The sequence below is a fragment of the Anoplophora glabripennis genome, unplaced genomic scaffold (genome assembly GCF_000390285.2).
Source record: "Anoplophora glabripennis isolate ALB-LARVAE unplaced genomic scaffold, Agla_2.0 scaffold14, whole genome shotgun sequence".
Taxonomy (NCBI): Eukaryota; Metazoa; Arthropoda; class Insecta; order Coleoptera; family Cerambycidae; genus Anoplophora; species Anoplophora glabripennis.
Window position 1 is genome coordinate 2,535,382 of NW_019416352.1, and position 13,416 is coordinate 2,548,797.

Genomic DNA, 13,416 nt, shown 5'->3' on the forward strand with positions numbered 1-13,416 from the left:
AAATAATAAGACAAAAAATTACGTTGGAAATAAATTTTAGGGGTTGCGTTTTCCACCCCTTACAACCATGGGGTAAACCAAATAAATTACTGGCTAAGTGTCTTTTTGGTAGTAGAAAATGTCAGGTTAATTTCAATATTGTAACTTGTTTAGTGCTTGTGAAAAAAATTGTTAAACAAATTTTATGTACCCCCTTTAAGGGGCTGTATCTTAACAAGGGATGCTCCAATGAAGTTTCTTTATATGAAAGATCCTATCTTTTTTTCAATGAGGAATCACCCCCTTAAATGTTTTACACTTATTTAGTTACACCCTGTAGTTTTTGGAAAATTCGAAGAAACGTAAATTCAGTGGAATTTCTATCTACGCCTTTTTTAGAAATAGGGACGAAATTTCAAATTAATTTAAAAAAATCTTGATACTCGACAGTTTGAAATATTATTTTTTTATACACGATATATACACGAATAAGAGAATTACAGGCAATTACAAAATATTTTCAGATTTCAGAATTTCTGGAAAAATCAAAATACATTTATAAAATAAAAATTTAGTTTAGTAGTATTTAATCAAGTAGGTATGTCAGATTTTTTATTCAAATCAACTCATATTTAATTAATTTTTAAATCAAATTTGCATTGCTTTACAGTTGCTTTTTAGTTTTAGACTTTCGATTTCAATCTACACATTTTGGCGTTATACAGAGCGTTTTTTTTAAAACTGCAACTCCTACATAATTGATGTATGGTGATAATATCCGTTCATAACTTTTCCTCTTTCGGGCAATAATGACAAATATTTTTTATTTAAGAGCTGACACCATTTCGAAATTTTTGGGACTCTTGCAGAATTTTGATTAAATGAGCGGTTTGGGTACGAAAAAATATTTTTTAAATGTATACATTATCTTGCCACCCATATTACAATAATTACAAATTCATGAAAAAGGCGGTCAATCCAAAGGTCAATATATGTATGTGCCAAATGCCGATGTCAGGTATTAGTTAATTATGTAATTTGGTTCGTTTAGTTTTAGAAGTTAATATCGTAGATACAGGACTTAGTTGATTGATCCAAAGAAACGTATCGAAAAACTTCAAAAAGTTGAAATTAATTGCTCTACGATTAACAAAGTGTAAAACAAAAATAGCGTTATAAATAAATTGTACCAGTATCAGGCAAAAGCCCCTCGGGAATTCGCTCTTTTTGCATTAAATAGAGCTTATTGTTACGGTACGAAATTAATTAACAAATACCTAGTGCAACAATATCTCGGTCAATCGGATTGGTCTTTGGCATACATGTTGGTCTTTGGATTGATTCTACGAGCTGTCATACGGTTCCTTAGATATCGGTTTCCTATTTATACAAGTTGCCGTAAAAACTGTTTGTCAATTGCAGCGCATTCTAAGTGGAAAGACCAAAAAAATGTGCATTCTCATAACACTAAGTACTAAATCGTGAAAAATTATTTTATTAATATATGGTCTCTTAGGTATCCAAACAAACTAGTCATAATTTTTTTTTTGAGGATTTTCTTCATATTAATAAGCTTATATTAATTTTTTTATGAATATTTGTTCGTCAATTCCAAATCAGATAAACCACCTTAAAGTACCTACTTAAGATATAACTGGGAACACAAATGTATTTTTTTCTTTTAAGTCGTATAAAATGTGTTTACTTTCCATTAATCTCCTATTGTTATTATCTAATACAAATAAATATAATATATTTTTAAAATATCCTTGAGTCAATTAAGAATAGTGAATCGTTTTTGTCATCTCAAATATATCTAAATAACTAACGACAAGACTATAGGCTGACCAATAATGTGAATATTGTTAATATTCAATAGAACTCAATAAATAATTCAGAATTGACTTAGGGTCTAAGTCTCACCGTTTTCACGGTATTAAAAATGTTATCCCTTATGTTATCTTGATGTACAAGATTGATTCAATATTTTTTCAAAGTTTTGTTCTATATGCCTACCTCACTATCGATATAATATTACACTTTTTCTTAAAAAACTGCATGATTTTTATAACGCTGTACAATGCTAGTCATCAGCGACTGTCTAATCTGCTTGGGATATAGTAAGCGTAACGAACATAGCTAAAATATCACCCTATGTGCATTGCACACAATGAATTCAAAACAAGATTTCCCTTATGACATCAGCGAGAAAAAATCTTCACTTATCAAATGATTTCAAATAATTTTAGAGAGCTTTATCACAAATATTTAATTTTGTGTTACAAAATAAAACGCACCGACAAAACTATTACGAAAAATAAACAAAGGAATTTCATTAAATGAAGAGATAATGATGAATAGTTCTTTCAATCTACACAGATTTATATAATATCGAAAATATGTACGATGTCCTTGACCTAAAAAAATTTAACCAGATTTAAGTTTATTCATATAGTAAATGCTTCATTAATAAGATATAATGTTTAATCAAGCATCAAATTTATGATTTCCGTAGTTCCGGAGATATTCTAAAAGATATGAATAATATTAATGAATTTAAAATAATAATTTAGCATCTAAATATTATTATTTATCACTTTTCAGAACAACTATTTGTAAATAGAAGGAAATGGGCTAAAGAATTCTATCCCATATACAAAACGCAATGTTTTGGCAAAGTTTTTGTCAGTATTATGTCACCTGAAGATGCAGAGGTAGGTAGCAGATATATTTCCTTGAATTTAAAAATCCTGAACTCCCGAACTGGGTATTTTTCCGTTTACTTGCCACTAGCCCAGTTACTGCAGCTGAAAATATAGTAATACCTCCGAATTTTTTATAACTGCATCGATTTTTCTCAAAATTTAGAATTAGGCTCATCTTACCCCCCACTTCAAAACTTATATATGCGCTAGGTGTGCTTTTTGTTCTTAAGGGGTGAAAACCACCGCAGTATGAGTAATTTCATGTGCTATCTAACATGAAAATGTATCCCAAATTTTCAACCCGGAAAAATCTTTAAAAACCACCCCTTTGGATGAAAATAATATATATTTTTTTCAATTTGAAACGTTTTAATCATGCATTTTATCAAATTAAAATTGATTTCTTGATTAAAAAATCTTTTTTATCTATTGCAACTTTTCAACCCTTGAAAAATACCCCTTCTTTCGAAAATAAAATGAAAAAATATTATTGAAAGAGTAGAAACATTTTAAATGTGCATTCGTATTAAATAAACATTTATTCCCTTATTAATATAGTAGTTATAATATAGTATAGTACTGGATTATTCGAATATTCACATACTAAATACGTATATATACAAAAAAGATCTAAATGCTTCAATATTCTTTGTCCTAAATTTTCTTAACACTTATAACCTATACACGTGTTTATTTTTTTGACGATAACTTTCTTACTTTTTAAGATTTTTAATCGCACAAAGGCTTATTTTGCAGGGAATTGTAAGGGCTACGTGAACTGTAGAGTTGATTTTTTTTAAGTAGTTCATTTTTAAGTTTGAAGGGTTTAAAGGGCTCGAAAAAGGTGGTTCTCTCATTCATATGATAACTTAAAATGGCGATATCTCGATTAAAATTAATTTTAGAGGAATAAAAAAAATTAAACAAAATCTTCAGCAAAAATAAAGCTAAATTTTTTTACTCTTGTATTTTTTTCGATTTTTTCAAAAATTTGAAAAATTTACATTTTCAAAAATTACGTTTTTTTAAATCATGCTTTGTAAGTGAGCCAAAGACCCAGAACATATTCTTAGAACATAAATGAAGAAATCTGTAAATTAATTGCATTTAATTTTAATTCTGTCACCAAAGGCACTGATTTGTTTATTACTGTTTTCTTTAAAAAAATAAGACTATCATGTTATTTCGACCATATTTCCGTTAATTTGGATCTGAAAACAGCTCATTTTAAAGGTTTTCAAAGTACTTTAAAAAAGGTTCAAATAGTTTTTTCCTAATATTTATGGTTTTGGCGTTATTTAACGTTAACTGGTTCCAATTTAGTTTTTAGCTAACATATAATAATGTTTAAAAATCTATAACTCGGTTTATATTGCAATTAGAGAAAAACAAAATAATGCCATTAGATTTGGTTTTTTATTACCTTTCTTTTTGTTCATTATAACTTTTTCGTCAAATCCAATGTTTCAGAGTTATTTGCAAAAAACTGTCCGAAAACAAGTACTTTTTTAGTAAAAAATCAACATTTTCAATGACGAATTACTCGGAAAGTATTGGATTATCCAAAAAACTTTATATAACATTTGTTTCATAAAATTGACACCTCTATCGATTCCTGTGGTTATTTTGGACGTAAAAATTTCCACCCCCAAGAGAAGGGCAAAAAGCACACTTCGGCACTATATAAGTTTTGTTCCTTGAGGCATTCCCCACATTCAGTCAAAATTTCACGTCAATCGGTTCAGTTATAAAGAATTCGGAGTTAAAAACCTCGAGTAACTGAACTACACGTCGCTTGTTAAAATATCCTGAGCCGTCTGAAGAATGGAGCGATATGTCACTCGAAACGTCAGTCGAGACAGGGTGGTCCGAATTTTATGCAGGAAATTTCGAGGGTAGATAGATCTCTTTAAAATAATATGTGTTTGACTTATAAACATAGGTCTGGAACGGCCCCGTTTTGGAGATACAGGGTGTTGAGGTTTTAAAAAAATATATATTTTTTGTTTATATCGCACACTACCTCACAGGTGGTGTAGAAAGGAGTGTAAATAATTTTGTCGATGTGCTTACAAATTATACTTACTTTTAAACATAAACAAATATTCTTGAAATATTATCGTTAGAAGTGTCTGCCACACGGGGATTGTATTGGTTTGAATAACTTGAGAACGGCGAATCTTAGGGAAAAAATTAAAGTTACCTTTTTTACGTATTTGTGCATTAAAAGTTGTGTAGTTTTTTTTGTAAAAAAGGGGGTGACCCCTGTCCAGTTGTACACCACTGGTTGAACCTTTAAAGATCATATTTCAGTGAATATAAGGCCTACTATCATACATTATATGTACCAAATTTTATTGAGATCGGTTAATAGATTCCGGAGATATAAACAAAAAATCAATTTTTTTGACAACTTCAACACCCCGTATCTCTAAAACGGTGCCGTTCCAGACCTATGTTTATAAGGCAAACACATATTATTTTAAAGAGATCTATCTGCCCTCGAAGTTTCCTGCATAAAATTCGGACCACCCTGTATAACGCATGACACAGTAACCAGACAGGAAAAATAACAAATAACTGACATTTAATAGAAACCAAAGTGACTGTTAACAGCTATTAGATAAAATCTCATACAACAAAGGTACAAGGTTCATTGGGTTTTCATTTTTCAGAAGGTCATAAACGTGAAGGTCCACGAAAGGAAAGGGTCTGGTTACGACGTGATAAGCAACTGGTTGGGCAATGGTTTGTTACACAGTCATGGCCAAAAATGGAAAAGCAGGCGGAAGATCTTAACGCCTGCGTTCCACTTCAGCATACTTCAGGAGTTTGTTAGTATCTTCAATAAAGAGGCCGAGGGTCTAATAGGAGAACTGATGAAACATTGCGATGAACCTTACATAGACGTACTCAAACCTGTCACTGAATTCACCCTGTGTTCTATAATAGGTAATTTTTAAAAGAGTGATTGCTACAAACTTTAAATAGCTATAGTCTGTTTAGAAATGAAAGAGAGTAATAAAAGCTTATTATGTATGCAAATCGTAAATAAATGTAGTACTGCTGCTTATATTCAATATTTTTATATTATGTATTATCGGTATAGGATGAGGTGTACTTTAAAAAAAACTTTGTGTAACCGGGTTGTACTAAATTTTAGCAGGTAGCTAAAATTTAATTCCCGACAATCCGTCTTTGTCTATGCCGCTTCAATTTCTCGGTCCGTTTCTCTTATAAGTTAACAATATAAAAACAGCATTTCAAAACATGAGGCTACTTTAAGCATCATAACCGGGTTAAGAAGGTTTTTAGCAATTCAAATAAAATTATTCAATATTATTTATTTAAATTTAATGAATAGACTTTTATTCCACACAAAAATATATGTATTTTGAAAATTCAAATTATGGTGAGTAAATGTAGTGTTGTTGTACAATAAAGAAAATAAAAAAGTAGGTATATTAAAATTCATCCTCTGAATATTCTGATGAATTATCTTCGTCTCCTAGATTGATAACGATAGGTTCCACAGTAACGTCAATTAAATTATCGAGTTCCCACATTTTCTCCTATTCTTTTTGTACATGATGTATACATCTTTGCCAGTTATCTGCAGTTACTCGTTCCAAAGAATTTTTTAACAAAATTTTCACGTCACATAATTTAAATGTCGTATTATTTCGCACTACGTTTCCTTTCACCTGCGCCCAGACTAATTCGATTGGGTTAAGTTCACAGCGATAAGATGGTAACCGTAGTACCGTTATTTGGCGATTTGTTGCCATTTCATCGATAACATATTTTTTCTGATCTTTATTAAAATTGACAAGTGTCAAAAGTTCCTTTTTCACCATATTTGTTTCAAAAGAAATGTTTTTTCCGGATAACCCTTAAATTATATCGGCTTTCCTCCAACCAGTCGTAGGCGTCCGCTCGGTCTGCCGTGAATGGTAACTGGCATTATCCATGACAATTACAGACCCCGGAGGAATAAGATCCAACATCTGTGTAAAATACTCTTCGAAAACATCTGCGTTCATGTCTTCGTGAAAGTCACCTGTATTTTTAGTTCAAATAAAAGTAAACCGCCATCTACAAAGCCACTGGCACTACCTATATGTGTCACTATTAATCTTCGCCCTTTACCTGAAGGTGCCTTGAACCCTGTTGAAAGTCCATCCAAAAATGCTTGTCGAAAACTTTTTACATTTTTATCTTGCCATACTTTTGTTACAGTATATCCCTCGTTGACCCAACTTTCGTCTAGATAATAAATATTCCTTCCTTCGTCACGGAATTTTCTAATCGATCTTAAGTAGGATTTTCGCCAACAAATAATTTCATCTTTATCGATAAGAACTGACTTCCTCTTCTGCTTTTCCCAGCAAAAATTCAACTCTCGTAAGACAGCCCATAATTTGCTTCTACTGATTTTTAGCAAATCGTTGTCCTCTGAAAGTTCACTTAAAATTTTGTTTAGCGTTAGTATTTCTTTTTTAAAATAAAGTGAGTGTACTTTTCTGCGAATGACATTTTTGAAGAAATCATCTATAACGACTTTTGACCTCCCTGTAGATGATTTTGGGGGATTTACAGTATCTTATTCATTTTTTGTTTCCTTTAAAAGTCTGTAAATAGTAGATTTTCCAATCCCTGTCATTTTTGTTAGCATTAGTTTTACCCAAAAATTACCTGAAACGAAGTATTACCACGCCCATGGCCGGTTCTTATCTCGGGGTTTTACTACTCTCTTTCATTTCCAAACAGAGTATAGTGATTTTCGTCAAGATAAAAAAAATAAGAGTAACCTAGAATGATTTCAAAAAATTTAAAAATAGTTGAATTTATTTGTAGAAATAATTAAAATTTACCGGCAGCTACTTTCATTTGTACAGGGTGTCCCACTTAACTTTCCCACCCCACTTATCTCGGTTAGTTTTGCAAATATACAAATTTTATTGAAATAAAAGTTGTAGTGTTTTTTTATGAAGTTTCTGTTTGTAGCAACGAAAAAGCAATTCAAATTTAAATGTCAATGTGACAGATACAACGTATTATTTTTTTAATGGAAGACCCAGTAAATTATTACATTTTTAGATGTAAAATTTTATTCTGAACAAAAGTATATAACATATCTGGCACTTATTTTTTACAGTTTTATTATAAAATATCGGGAAAAAAACAGAAAAACAGAAAAACAATCAATAGTTCGAACAAATAAAATTATAGGAATAGTAATGAATATTCACAGAACAGGCCAATCATTATAGCTTTTTTTCGGGAAAAAAATACTATTAGAAGTTTTTCTGCGGAATATTGTTCAGAAACGTGTTATAAACAAAATATCAAAAAATCAACTCGAGACTAGTTGGGAAACTTTGTTAAAACAATGGTCAAAATTATGAAAAAGTAGTTTTTCGACTGGCGTAAAAAAACTGTTATTCATAGAGAAAAAAAGGTTTATACAAAAAAGGTAGGTATTAAATAAATCTGTAAAATAAGACAAGTCCGATTAAATTCCGATAATTTGTTTATGCGCAAGAGCTCAAAAATGGTCGAAATTGTCCGCTTTTTTCAATTGCTAATAATTAATGCAATTTTCATCGCAGACACTTGTAATTCAGGATTTTTGAAGCTTTTTGCACCCTTAATAAGTGGTAAAAATTTCAGCCCAAAAACTTCATTAGCTTGGCGTTGGCGGAATTTGTTATCTAAGAAGATGCTATTTTCAATTCATTTTTCCCAAGCTCACAGGCGTTGTAGGGTTTCGATCATTAGTTGTTTTTGTACCTAAATAGTTGTATTGACATATGCATTTACTGATAATTTAATTTTTCAAATTTAATTTGTTTAAAAATGACTGAAAAAATGTTAATATTTATTACATCGTTAAGCGCGCATGCTAAGCCTCGCCTTCCCCACTCGTTCGCTAGACCAAGTAATAGAACGCATCGCCGCTATCTTCTTTTTCGAAATTAAATAGTTGAATTCACCTTAATGTTAATGTAGGACATGAAAATATAGCTCTTAATGTATACTCTCTCCAAATTTCGGCTCTTAATATTAATAATTAAGGTCACTGCGATTAAATAAATAAAAAAAATTATCTCAGCTTCTAATCAACTTACAACAACGATTTTTTTTTAAATTCGAAGAAAACTAAAGTAAAGAGGTTACTATTTTATTTTATAATAATTACCTATCTTAACAATTTAATAAATATTAACATTTTTTCAAAGTCAATTTTAAACAAATTAAATTTGAAAAACTAAATTCTCGGTAAATGTCTATGTCAATACAACTATTTAGGTACAAAAACAACTAATGATCAAAACCCTACAACGCCTGTGAGCTTGGGAAAAATGAATTGAAAAATAGCATCTTCTTAGATAACAAATTCCGCCAACGTCAAACCAATGAAGCTTTCGAGCTGAAATTTTTACCACTTATTAAGGGTGTAAAAAGCCTCAAAAATCCTGAATTACAAGTGTCTGCGATGAAAATTGCATTAATTATTAGCAATTGAAAAAAACGGCAATTTTCGACCATTTTTGAGCTCTTGTGCATAAACAAATTATCGGAATTTAATCGGACTTTTTTCATTTTATAGGCTTATTTAATACCTACCTTTTTTGTATAAACTTTTTTTCGCTATGAATAATAGCTTTTTTACGTGAGTCAAAAAACCACTTTTCCATAACTTTGACCACTGTTAAAAGAAAGTTTCCCAACTAGCCTCGAGTTGATTTTTTGATATTTTATTTATAACAGGTTTCCGAACAATATTCCGCAGAGAAACTTCTAATAGTATTTTTTTCCCGAAACAGGCTCTTTCATGTCTATAATGACTGGGCTAGAACAAGGAAAATATACATTATTTTAATAATTGTCCTATGTTGTTCTATCCATTCCTCTGGATGCATAATTCATATCTTTTTCTTATTGATGCAATCACATTTTCAAATACGTCGGGATTATTATTGATATTAGCAATTTCGGTCGTTATTCTTTATATATACTTTATTTTTTAAATAACCCCACAAGAAAAAATCCAGTGGATTAAGATCTGGACTACGGGAAGGCCACAATATGGTGCCTCGCCTACCGCTCCACTCCGTGAAATTGTTGTTTAAAGAGTTTGTAACGACAGATTAATTAAACACGCTTTATAACTAAAAACGTTTTGTGTATAAAAATTGTCGACATTCTCATATAGGTTACTTTTAATCTAATTGACAGTTTCCATCTATCTCTATATTTATCAGAATATATAAAATCTATCTATGTTTCAGAGACATCAATGGGCATCCACTTATATGAGCAAAAATCATCAGAATCCTACAAAAACGCTGTCACAGACTTGGGCGAAATCATGATATACAGAATCGTAAGACCCTGGTTACTAGTTAACCCCATATACAAACTGTCGAAGGTACATGCGAAGGAAAAAGAGTATTTGGACGTGCTGCACAATTTCTCCGAGAGCGTCATAGCAGAACGAAAGAAAACTTTTGACATCAACCATAACTCGTATTCGGTAAAGAAAAGGAGAGCGATGTTGGATCTGATGCTGCAAGCGCAACAAACAGGGGCTGATATCGACGACGCTGGGCTACGGGAAGAAGTAGACACCTTTCTATTTGGAGTAAGTTAAACGTATTTGATAAAAAGTTTAACAATATAAAAAAAATATATGTATTCTCAATCACTATTTACCCCTCGCAATATGCCAGTAAAAATCACTTGTGCTGATACATATTTAAATATTCTACACATAATCATAAAAAGTCTGTTTTGCTCTGAGGCCCGGCATTAAATCGAACATTCCAGGTTCGTACTTTGTTCTTTTATGACGTGATCAAAGATAGACATATTTTGTTAATTTTATTCACAACAGCGACATGTATTGGTAATTGAAAAATCAAGATTAAAATGCAACAGTTGCACTAGAGACCATCTACGACTGGTGGCAAAACAAACGATAACTGTCGCTAGAACGCGTATCTATTACACTTTATCGAAATTCGGGAAATTATGAGATGTTTGCGTAGCCACATTTGACCTTCATTTCAAATATCTGGATTCTTTGATTGTTTTTTAACTCTCTTTGTTCGTGGTCTTACATACATCCAACAAAAATAGTGCCATTCAGTTACGTCATTACGTGTGAAGAGACGGTATGATCTAACTGAGACCCAGCCAAGTATGTGGGCTAGCCGTTAACATGTGGTATGACGTCACAACATGGCTCCTGAGCATTTTCCCGCGCTCCGTTTTCATTTCGAGGCAGAAATTGTTGAATATAACTACGATGTGTACCTTCTGAATATGAATTTAAAAAATACGATAAACGAGCCCATTCTATATTCAATTTATTTTCAGGGGCATGATACTACATCGATGGCTATCTGTTTCGCTTTGATGGCCCTCGCAAACGAAAAACGTATTCAGGTAGGTATTAATTTAAAAAAAAATGTACTTTTTGTTCGAATAATATAAAAAATCAAGAATTTTATAAAGGAAGACATCTACAATGAAATAATCGAGGTGCTAGGAGATTCCGGAAGGCCCCCGACATACTCCGACCTGCTGAAGTTGTCTTTCATGGAAAGATGCATCAAGGAAACTCTGAGGTTATATCCCAGCATCCCGATGATCAACAGGATATCAGGGGCAGACATTAAAACCCATTCGGGCTACACGATACCGAAAGGTACCGACATTAATATATACATCTACGACATACATAGGAACGCTGATGTGTGGGAAAATCCTACGAAATTCGACCCCGACAGGTTTCTTCCAGAAAACATAGCTAAGAGACACCCATTCTCCTTCATACCCTTCAGCGCAGGGTCCAGAAATTGCATAGGTAAGTCTCCTTTGAACGGTTTGTGTTCAACTATCATTTTCCAAAAAATAATGTGTTAAGGAAAATACATACTCTTTTATATTTTAGGTCAAAAATATGGCCTCTGTGAGATAAAAGCTGCGTTATGTGGAATTCTAAGAAAATTTCAATTGGAACCGGTAGATACACCAGAAACTTTAAAATATAAGAGTGATATTGTACTGAGAAGTGCAAAAGAGATTAAAGTCAAGTTCGTGCCTAGGAAATAAGTAAATTCTGACTACCTAGGAACTATTTATTTTAACGATAACGATATTACTAGAACACCGACAACTTAAAGTAGTTTTAAGTTTACTTTGAGATTAATTTCAAACATAATAATGACTGAATATACAACTACTTATAGGTATAGTCTTTCCGAAGTAAGTTGAACATGAAAAAAAAAAACGCCCGCAATAAAATTTAATGACTTTCATAGGCGTTCCTAAAAAAGTTTTCTGCCAAAGGTAAAAAATTATTATAATTTGTATATAATGAATGTGTAGAAAATTTCTATTATATGTTCAAAAGTTAAAAAGGGTTGGGTCTTTTTAAACTGATTTCGATGATTGTTTATGTTATATGACCTCTTTGCCCAATTGATTGATTTCAGTGACAATTAAATCTTTAGATGCAGTTTGAAGTATGTATTTCTCTAAAATTTTAATAAATCAAAAGTAAAGGTAAAGGTAAAAAGGTAGAAAAATATTTATTGTGCACAGTTACAATGGCAATATACAACCTATACACAAAAGGACTATATACAGATAACTGATAATTAGCCTACCCCTCAGAAAGTCAATTAACTTACACATATTAAAAGCAATATGATTATAAAGAGTTATTAAAACAGTGTAAAAAACAATATAACTTATAAATATACGTACACAACACTCATACAGACGTACAGATGTTACTTCTACAGATGAAGCAGATAAATGTTGCTAAAGTATTTTATAGTTTTAGAGACTTGTAGATAAAAGGGGGCATTTTAAAATTAAAGTAAGAGATAAAAAAGAACTACTTACGTATTTCATTAGATATTCTTTTTACTCTTACGGATTTAACAAAGGTGCTAGGAAGAATTTTGTAAATGAAATTAGATTTATTAAAATCATCTACTTTTTTTCCTTGATTGATTTCACAATGACTGAATTGATTGACTTAAAGAAACTGGTAACGACAACCATTTCTTATCAACATATTTAAGATTGAAAAAAAAAACTAGGTTTTGTTTAGTTTTTATTATATAATTTATATTTGCTTAGATTTGGCACTTAATTTATGTAAACACTCAAATAACTAAAATCGTACATCGTACAATAACATTGTGCATTCTATATACAGAGTGGCCAAATGAAAACGAAACAGAGCCATGTTCAGGAACTGCGTCAAGATTGTAGAAAAACGTTCAGACCCGTCGATTTTATATTAAAGGGGGACATTCTTTGCTGGTATTTTTGACTCCGCCACTTTCACCCCCAAGCAAGGGTAAGCATCATCCCTAAATATTTAAATGGCATTGGGGGTTGAGTAATATTTCTTTTGAAAGCCCTTACAATTCTCTTTACAACAGACTTTAAATTTTATAATTCCGCCCAATACTTCGAAAACATTTACATTTTAAAATTTAAATTATATTTTAATAGCCATAGCTGGCTGTGTTCTATAGATTTTACTTTTTAGGTACCCCCACAAAAAGAAATCAAGGGGCGATAAATCCGGTGATCGTGGAGGCCACTGCTGCCTGCTGCTGCCTCTTCTCCCAATCCAATTCCGTAGAAAACGTTGGTCCAAATACTGACGGACAATTAACGCATAATGCGGAGGAGCACCATC

At 31.6% G+C, this 13,416-nt stretch overlaps 1 protein-coding gene across 2 annotated transcripts in view; it reads left to right on the plus strand.

Annotated features, from left to right (window-relative positions):
* The window catches only part of LOC108904069 (cytochrome P450 4C1-like), a 13,460-nt gene extending 1,447 nt beyond the window's left edge, over positions 1–12,013 (plus strand). Inside the window, exons 2-7 of one of the 2 annotated variants that reach the window (XM_018706469.2) lie at positions 2,584–2,693; positions 5,360–5,636; positions 9,980–10,332; positions 11,070–11,138; positions 11,196–11,559; positions 11,647–12,013. In XM_018706469.2, coding sequence (XP_018561985.1) covers positions 2,584–2,693; positions 5,360–5,636; positions 9,980–10,332; positions 11,070–11,138; positions 11,196–11,559; positions 11,647–11,807 — 1,334 coding nt within the window. In that variant the 3' untranslated portion in view covers positions 11,808–12,013. The remainder of the gene's footprint in view (positions 1–2,583; positions 2,694–5,359; positions 5,637–9,979; positions 10,333–11,069; positions 11,139–11,195; positions 11,560–11,646) is intronic. The other variant, XM_018706470.2, reaches the window with a different exon arrangement.
* Positions 12,014–13,416: the final 1,403 nt, after the last annotated feature.